General features: G+C 46.3%; 1 protein-coding gene across 1 annotated transcript in view; it reads right to left on the reverse strand.

Moving 5' to 3' along the window:
- LOC141727895 (uncharacterized) overlaps positions 1-8,972 on the reverse strand; it is an 82,444-nt gene extending 73,472 nt beyond the window's left edge. The window contains exons 1-3 of the mRNA XM_074534184.1: positions 8,884-8,972; positions 8,174-8,761; positions 8,041-8,113 (exon numbers count right to left, since the gene is read on the reverse strand). Of these exons, the coding sequence (XP_074390285.1) occupies positions 8,041-8,113; positions 8,174-8,761; positions 8,884-8,972 (750 nt within the window). The remainder of the gene's footprint in view (positions 1-8,040; positions 8,114-8,173; positions 8,762-8,883) is intronic.
- Between the last annotated feature and the right edge of the window lie 449 nt (positions 8,973-9,421).

Here is a 9,421-nt window from a genome sequence, read left to right on the forward strand (position 1 = left end):
TTGTCAAGTATACGACTTGTCTTCATGTGTAACTACTGTTAGTAAGTTTAGACCCATGACATCTCCCATAGATCCGATAAATTGCAGGAAGGCTTGAGACCAGGGCCATGTAAAGGGGCCTCCTGTTGCCTCTGCCAATTGGGGTGTGATTGCCGTGTTTACCGTGCTCAGTGCAGGCCTTACAGTGTCTGCCCTTTGAGATGTATTAGAAAAGGGCTTCACACCTTGCGTCTGAGAGAGCGTAATTACAGCACTTGGTGTGAGTTTTGGTACAGTGTTTATCTTGAATGTGTAAACCAAGACTCTTAGTCCTAATGGACTAGCTGTGTCATTCTGCCAACGACATGTCACGTAAGTGGGTTTGAGCAAAGTTAAACTGTACCAGCAATCAAGTGATGCATCATTACAATCTCTTGTAATTGCAAGATTGTTAGTTTTGAGACCTAAAGCATAACTACCAATATGTTCCTGGCGGCAACACAGAGCGAGGGGACTTTTTATTTTGAAACTTCCCCATTTCTTCATGGGACATAATTTTGCTGAAGGGATGTCCAGATGATTCCTTCCACCTGTTTCCGTAAAATTTCCTGCAATTCTGGTGGAGGTGGCATTTTCATGGAGAGTTCCTTCCACCTTTCTGCATGTTACCAAAATTCACTCACCAACTGTTCCCATCTGTCACGGTTCTCATCAACTCATTCTGGTCCCATCTCCACTCATTCGGGTGGTACACCTTGGAGTCATGCAGCACTAGGGTTGCCAGGCTCGGGTAACGGCCCTTGGGATAGGTTCCAAGAACATTGGTGTGCTGAACGATGGCTTCGGGCCACAGCTGCTCACCAGGAGGTTGTCCATGAAACTGTGGTAATATGCAGAAAAGTATTAGCAAGGCTATCATATTTCAGATGATTCTCATGTCCCTCGGGGTTCTCCTGTAAAAGCAAGAACAACAAAAAATCATGCCACTGAGAGGCAGAAAGGAGTTTAAAATGAGGGGATTATCCAGCGTGTGTGTATACGGTGCTCTTTTCCAAGAGTATCAGAGGCTACCCATGCATATTTATTCAGAGGGGTTTTCAGCACAAGTGGTACCTCGCCCACCGTGGGGAGGTCCACTAAGAAAGGTTGTCCAGGGTAATGTGATGGATTGTTTGCATCGTCGGGACCTTCCAGTGAAGGGATGATGCTTGGAGGTGTGGGGTAAAAAGCAGTAACTTTGGGGCAGCCGTTCACCCCCCACCTGCCATTTACCCCCTTAACAGCCTCCCACAGTCAACAGTCCCAGTTTGCTTTCTGGGGCTTAAGGAACCGCTTTAAAAGGCCATTTGTCCTTTCCACGATCCCGATAGCCTGAGGGTAGTAAGGAGTATGAAAAGTCCACTTTATGCCTTTGGCTCTGGCCCAATCCTGAACCACCTTGGCAGTAAAGTGAGACCCGTTGTCAGACTGAATTTCTTGTGGCTTTGGAAAAGTTCCAAACCACCCCTGCAAAGCTTTAACTGTATTATCACCTGTGGCCCTTTTAAAAGCATCAGCTTGTACCAACCCAGATACAATTTCCACTCCTACCAACACAAAATGTTTACCTCCTGACTTCTTAAAAGGACCAATATAATCTACCTGCCACACATCCCCCAAGCCTTTACCTTTCCTCAAATTCAGAGGATCATCCTCTAAAGGATGCCTTTCCAGTCGCTTGCGGCACTGTTCGCAGGCCGATATGCATGTTTTACACATTTCCCTGGTGACTGGCCAGCCGCGGGCGTGTGTTTCCTCATACAGATCTTTGGCACCTGTGTGCTGTCTTTTTACATGTAACCATTCTAACAGTTGATTCCAATCCTCTGAAATAGTTTCTTTTTTCAGGGGGCTAAGCCTTGCTAGTTCATCAACTCTGTTGTTCCATTCACCTCAGTTTTATGAGAAGCTACCCAACTGACCAGAAAGTTTCCTTTACTGGCGATTTCTAGGATTTCTTTCCATTTATCTTTCTGCCACACTGGGATTCTGTTAACTTCCCAGCCATTCTGTTGCCAGAAAGGGAGCCACTCAGTGCAGCCTTTGTATACTGCATATGAATCAGTGTAGATGTAAACAGGAGAAGTGTTTTGTGCCTCACGCTGGAAAACACTCCAGAGGGCTATGAGTTCTCCTACCTGAGCACTGCCCTCTTGTTCTGTGATAATCTTTTCACCAGATGAAATACGTAAGGCAGCCGCCTTATATTTCCAAATTTTTCCTTCTTGCTTTGAGGAAGCATCTGTAAACCAACAGTTTGCTGCTATTTCAGGTGAGAATGGTGGTGCCATTTTTATTACAGAAGCAGGTTTGTCTAGGCTACTATCCAGGCTCTCAGTGTCTTGTATTGCCAAGAATTTTGCAGCACCTTCTGTGACAGAAAAGCTATTGCAGTAATACTCTATTTGAGCATACCATTTCCTGACTGACGACTTTCGGGCTATGCCGTCAGGTGGAGGGGTCCCATTTGTGACAGCTTTAATTACTTTGAAGGGACCTCTCAAGATGATAGCTTGCTGCCATGTGATTTTCTCTACTTCAATGAGAGCTGAGCTAACAACAAACAATCCTTTTTCCCAGGTAGTGTATGTTTTTTCAGCATCTTTAAAACCGCGGGAAAAGAAGCTGACAGGCCTTGTTGGACCCTCAGGACCTCGCTGCCAGATGTGTATTGATAGTCCTGAGGAGGCAAATCCCCATTCTACTTGGAAAGGGACTTTAGGTGAATGGGCCCCAATGCCTGATGTGCAGTGGCTTCAAAAATCAGTAATTGGCGTGCTTCCTCCTGAGAAGGAGTCCAATCCCATTTGATTCCTTTTTTCAGTAAATTTTAAAGGGGCCTAGCAATGATTGAAAAATCTGGGATGTGTTTCCTCCAGAATACTAACAGCCCTAAGGCTTGCTGGAGGTCTTTTTTGTTTTCAGGCATTTTCATCTGCTCTAGAGAAGTTAAAGTGTCAGGTGGGATGCATGTGTTACCAGATCGCCACCAAATGCCCAGGAATTTTACTTCCTGAGAAGGCTTTTGAATTTTCTCTGAGGGAATCTTTAAATCAAGGCTCTCCAGATGAGAGATTATATTCTGCTGGAGATCCCCCACCTCTTTAATTTCCTCTCCTCTTACCAAAGTGTCATCAATGTATTGGTACACAGCTACAGTGTCAGGTTTAGGTATTTTTTCTAATTCCTTAGCTAAAGCATGGTGTGCTAGAGTTGGAGAGTGTTTGTATCCCTGAAGGAGTCTGGTGAATGTGTACTGTTGTCCCTCCCATGTGAATGCAAAGCGATCCATGTCCTCTGGCTGTATAGGTATCATGAAGAACATGTCTTTGACATCTATGGTTGCCACAATTGTGTGAGCTTTCTTGTGTTGATGTTATCAATTCAGCTAAATTTGGCACTGCTGCAGTCAGAGGGTCAGTGTTGGCATTCAGCCTACGGTAATCAACCGTAAGCCTCAACTTCCTGTTGGGCTTTCGGACTGGCCACACGGGTGAATTGTATGGGGAGTGTGTGTTAATAATTATTCCTTGATCACGCAATTCCTGAATAACTGGTTTGATGCCTTCTCTAGCTCCAGAAGGCAAGGGATACTGTTTCACATTGATTGTTTTACTGTAAGGCAGTGCAGGTGCGGTCCGAAGCAGTCTAATGTTAAGTGGCGGAGTGCCAAAAGACCACAGGAAACCCTCGGTGTCTTCCCACTGCCTTCCTGCGAGGACATCCATCCCTAGCAGATTATTCGGTACGTCCCCAGTTACCATTTTGACAACCAATTGATTTTCTTCTCCAGGGAGTGTTACTTTGACTAAAGCAATATTCATGGGTTCTATGGTTCCTAAAGCATTAAGAATGCAGCATTGCTTTTTTGTTGGAACTACTCCACACTTCTGGGCATCTCTATGTGTTAGTGCAGAAATCTGGGCTTCCGTATCAACAATGTAGGTTAACAGAACTTTTTTGGGGCCCGTAATTGCTGTAATTAACATGTCTCCTGATTTATTTTTTGTGAGCATTCGTAAGTAGACCCAACCTCCTTCGCTCACCTGTAAGCGGTGGAGATATTAGTTTCCCAAAAGCTCTGTTGGTGAAGATTCACTGTTTGTGTTTTGGGGTATGTCCGGTTTATCTCCCCGAAAGGTTGTGGTGGTTTCTTGTCCGTCCAGGGACGCCAAGTGTCCTGTTTATCTCGGCTGTTTGAGGGGCCTGGGAAGGCCTGAGGGTGGCCTTGGGGCACCACGCGTGTTTAAGGACGAGAAGAGGCTTCAGTTCTTCTTTCTGGTTTTATGTTTATTAATTGTTTATCTAAAAGATGTTCTTTCAGCCTAACAAAGATCCGCTCAGCAGTCAGCCATGGGCACACTGTCTCTCTCCGGGGCAGGCACCTATCTTTATACCCATTGTGACGTGTACAATATTTATCATTTTTCCCCAATACCATCTATTCTCATTGCTCGGTGTACTCTCAGTAATAACCAATCTAAGAGTGCCACCGTGGCCAAAGAAGATGGAGGAGAAGAGGAAGAAGAAGGAGGACAGGACACACCCCAATTCCTCCATCTTACTCCTCTAAACCCCCCTGTACATAAATCCTAAACCCTGTTTCTTACCCTCTAATTAGCTAATCTTTCCACCCTTCACCCCGGTGAAGCCCTCATCCTTGTCGTCTCCTGTGCAGGATTAAAGTCCAGCTACCAGACACTTCTGGCAACATTCCAGGAGTCCCGAGCCCCCCCCCAGGGTCTCGGAGGCTCAGCATCTCAGGACTGAGATCTTGAGATCCGACATCTCCCCCTTCTGTTTGCCCCAAGAAAACCTCTTTTACAATCCGATTCATGGCATCTGGGACGACATGGATGAGGACTAGGAAAGCTATTACAATATAAAACCTAAACTATTAAAACATAAAATCCTACCCTTAAAATTCTTCTCCAAATGGGAGAAATGTCAAAAAAAAAAATCTACCAGCTGATCAATATATGATCCTTTGTCAGTTTCCCCTGTAATAGGTAAATTTGCCCCATTGCCTATTGCAATTCAAGACCCCAAGGAGAAAACCCCCCAGAGTCTTTCGTTCTTATACAGAAATATTCAAGACCCCAAAGAGAAAACCCCCCAGAGTCTTTCGTTTCTCTTGTTTCTCTTCTGAGTTGTCCTTTGCAGTCTGAGTCCCGACTTTTGTCTGAGTATTCGTTTCTTCTTATATCTTGTTTAGGAAAATCGCTGTATAGTTGCAGAGTCGTTACGAAATGATGCTGTATCTCCGCTGAACCGATCCGGCATGTTGTGCACTCAGGGGTTACCTAGTTTTTGATTCAACTGACAATAGGGTTAGAACACACACAAGCCTCCCCAGGAGGGGAGAGGCTTGGGACCCCGAGGGTTTTTACCAAAGGCACCAAGTCTGGAGAGGGCCCCTCCTCGCCTGAGACGTCACCGTGGGTCTGGCCCGCCCCCGCCCGCGCTCTTTACTCTGCGCATGCGTGCTTTCCGAGCCGCCCTCTGTCTCTCCCGAGGTAATTTTTTCCTCTCCCTTTTTGTTCCGCCTCTGAATTTTCCTCCCTCGGTCTGCCCCTGACTCTTGTCTCCTCCTCCTCCGACGCTGTGTGTGTGTGGCCCTATGTCGGTGTGTGAGGCCGTCCCCGCCGGCACCCGCGCCCGCTGCGACTCGCTCCGGGTTTTTTGCGTCACAACCGCGCGCCTCCTGCGTCTCGCCGCAGCTTTCTGGGATTGCGCAATTTCTCCCATGCCGCTGCCCATGTCGGACGCCCCTGCTGCGCTGGCATGTGACTTCTGCCCCGGGTTCTTGCGAGTTTTGCCTGCCGCGCGCGTTTCTGCTACCTTGCCGGCCCCCGGGGCTGCTGCACCCCCCGGCCCTGAGCTTAGCAAAGCCATATCTGAACACGCGTCTCTTGTTTTTTCTTTACCCGCTCTCCCCGCCTGCTCCGCCGCTGCCTGGCTGCCGCGAAAAAGCGCCTCCCCCGGTCCCCTCTCACCCCCCCCCTGCTCCCCCTCTGCTCCTGAGTCCTCCATGCTCTCTGGGCTTTCAGGACGCTTTTTGGGAGTTTCCCAGGGTTTCTGGGTTTTGGGACCGGGTATTTTAATAATATTTCTTGCTCTTTTTTCTCCAAGAGCATTTCCCCCTGGCTTCTTAAGGCCAGAGCTAATCTTTTCCGGAGTCTTGCTCCCCCCCGTTTTGAGGGCCCCCCCCCAGACGTCTGCTGCGTCTGTTGGGTTATTTCTTCCTGGCCTTTTAAGGCCAGAGCTAATTAATTATTTTTCTGGAGTCATGCTCCTCCCCCCCCCAGATGTCTGCTGCGTCTGGAGGTCTACCTTCCTGGCCTTTTAAGGCCAGAACTAATTTTTTTTTTTTGTGTATGTTTGTGTCACACCTTATAAGGTGGACAAAATTTCCCGTTGTTCCTGGGAAGGTGTGCCCCCATGTTCTTATTTTTCAGGCTTTCTTACCAAATCTGGTGTCAGAGCAGTCTGGACGTCTCGATCTGTCCAGCAGATCAGGAGAAGTGGTTCCAGGGCGCCTTCTGGTTCCAGTCCGGGCTGTTCTGCTACGATTGTCTTCGGCAGAAACTGAGAGGTGGAATTCTCAGTGACTGCTGTTCTTTTTTTTTTTTTTTTTTTTTTTTTTTTTTTTTTTTTGCAGTCTCTGTTAGCTTTTTGTTTTCTTCTTCTCTCTCTTTTTCTTCAGGGCTTTGAAGGTGGTGGTGGTGCCCCCCCCGAAAGGTTGTGGTGGTCAGAGCTCACCTAGTGGAAGCCAAATGTCGGTTTATCTCCCCGAAAGGTTTTGTGGTGGTCTGTTGTCCGTCCAGGGACGCCAAGTGTCCGGTTTATCTCGGCTGTTTGAGGGGCCTGAAAGGCCCGGGGGTGGCCTTGAGCAGCCCGCGTATCGAAGGACGAGAAGAGGCTTCAGTTCTTCTTTCTGGTTTTATGTTTATTAATTGTTTATCTAAAAGATGTTCTTTCAGCCTAACAAAGATCTGCTCAGCAGTCAGCCATGGGCACACTGTCTCTCTCCGGGGCAGGCACCTATCTTTATACCCATTGTGACGTGTACAATATTTATCATTTTTCCCCAATACCATCTATTCTCATTGCTCGGTGTACTCTCAGTAATAACCAATCTAAGAGTGCCACCGTGGCCAAAGAAGATGGAGGAGAAGAGGAAGAAGAAGGAGGACAGGACACACCCCAATTCCTCCATCTTACTCCTCTAAACCCCCCTGTACATAAATCCTAAACCCTGTTTCTTACCCTCTAATTAGCTAATCTTTCCACCCTTCACCCCGGTGAAGCCCTCATCCTTGTCGTCTCCTGTGCAGGATTAAAGTCCAGCTACCAGACACTTCTGGCAACATTCCAGGAGTCCCGAGCCCCCCCCAGGGTCTCGGAGGCTCAGCATCTCAGGACTGAGATCTTGAGATCCGACAGGGGTACGGGCGGGTGGACAGTTATGTTGCTTAGGCTCTGTGAAAGAAGTTGCGAAAGAGTTACTTCCAGCTTATTGCTGGTGCTTTTCAGGAGACACGCAGCCAGGGTTTCACTGTCCAAGTTCTGTGAAAGAAACTGAGAAAGAGTTAATTTTGGCTCACTGGCTGTGTTCTGCGGGAGGGGCTGAGACGCAGCCTCACTGCCCAGGTTACGAGGGGGAAACTGGGGAAGGGTTAACTTTGGCTCATTGCCTGTGTTCTGTGTGAAAGACTGTGATGTATTGTGTGTACTGAACTGTGTATTGGTAGGAGTATTTGTTAGTTTCTGGTGAGGGAGGGGGATCGGGGCACTGGGCTGGGTATTTGTTTTTCTAAAATTCCAGTTAGTTATTATTTTCTGCAATTTTTCAAGTGGTAGACCATCCATTATGTCCCGAGAAACCCCCTTCTTTATTCCCAGCATCCACCAGCGTTGTCTGTTGGAAATCTGTTTCCCTGGTTCTGTGTTTTCAGTGTTAGGGGTTCCCATAAACCGGACACCTTTTGCTTTTTCTGATTTTTCTTCTAGGGTTTTTACAGGCCCATACTGTCTGCAATAGTTTATTAAATCAACTGCTACCTCACTCCATGTCCAAATTTTGCGGCTGCTGCTAGATGTGTCAGATGGTGTTGTGGGGGTCTATGTTGGTGTATAGGGTGATGGGGCAGACTCAGACTGATCAGTGGAGTTGTTAAGAAATCTTTCTAGTCTATCTATTGGGCTTAGAGCCATAACTGTTTTTTGAATAGTGATTGCTGTTGATTTCAATGTTTCTGGAAGCCCACGAATTAAAGGGGTCATAATTTCAGGCTTCACAGGCAATTGCATTGGGGATTCAAAACCACGAATTAATTCTTTCTCATGAATCATTTGCAAACATGCAGCTTTTTGTACACTTTCTAGGATTTGGTCTGGGGTAGTGGCAATTGCTAAGGGATCACCCCTTTCCAGGGGATTTATTCCCCCAGCCCAATAGGCTGCACGTTGTGTTAGAGACCAGGCATCACGCTTATCTCCTGTTGTTAGGAAAACACCATGTCTCCAGTAACCACTGGCCTCTTGTTCAGTTAACTTAATCTGGTCTCCGCCAGTGAGGGACACACGGAACACATATTCCGTTTCTGATTCGTGGGGGAGGCGACCGAATTCCTTTTTTAGTTTAGCTAATTCGGTAGCACTGAATGGTGTTTGTTTGGTTGTTATGTGGGGATCCATGTCTTCATCATTAATGTAATTGTATTCAGTTTTAATAAAAGGTCTCAAATGAGGACAACAATTTTCCCCACAATTTGTAACTGTTTCAGATTCTTTGTAAGAATAGTTTTGTTTTGCTGCCTCAATTTCTTTGTAAGGATAAATCTTTTTAATGGAAGGTGTTACCTTTTCTTCCTCCTCTGTAGAGGAGTTGATTTTGTGTATGGTTTTGGTGTGTTCTTCCCTAAGGGCAGCTCGTAGCTTGTAAATTTCATTTCTGTCCTCATTTAACTGTTTTTGCAAAATTCCAACCAAATTTTGAAGGGAATCTATAATTACCATTTCCTCAGTTCTCCGTTTACAGCGGTTTTCTATGGCTGCAGTAAGACATGCTCCAAGGACTGAGCAAAGAATGCTTTTATTTTTACCCATTTTGAATTTTGATTCATGTTGCAGAGAACATATTCTATCAATGATGTTTTCCAAATTGAACCAATTGTTTTCTGCCCAATTTTCTCCGCCAGATGACGGTTTGGCATTGTGTTTAGCAAGCAACGTGTAAAAATCAGCTTTTGCTTTAGGATCGAGATTTTCACTCATTTTGTGTGAAGGGACTAGGACTATACCAGGGAGCTAATTTGCTAACTCAAGTTACACAGACTTTTTGTTCCACTCTGTCTCCCTAGATAGCTGAAGAAACCAAATCTGTCTGGAAGGCACTGTT

The sequence above is a fragment of the Zonotrichia albicollis genome, unplaced genomic scaffold (assembly GCF_047830755.1).
Source record: "Zonotrichia albicollis isolate bZonAlb1 unplaced genomic scaffold, bZonAlb1.hap1 Scaffold_257, whole genome shotgun sequence".
NCBI classification, from domain to species: Eukaryota; Metazoa; Chordata; class Aves; order Passeriformes; family Passerellidae; genus Zonotrichia; species Zonotrichia albicollis.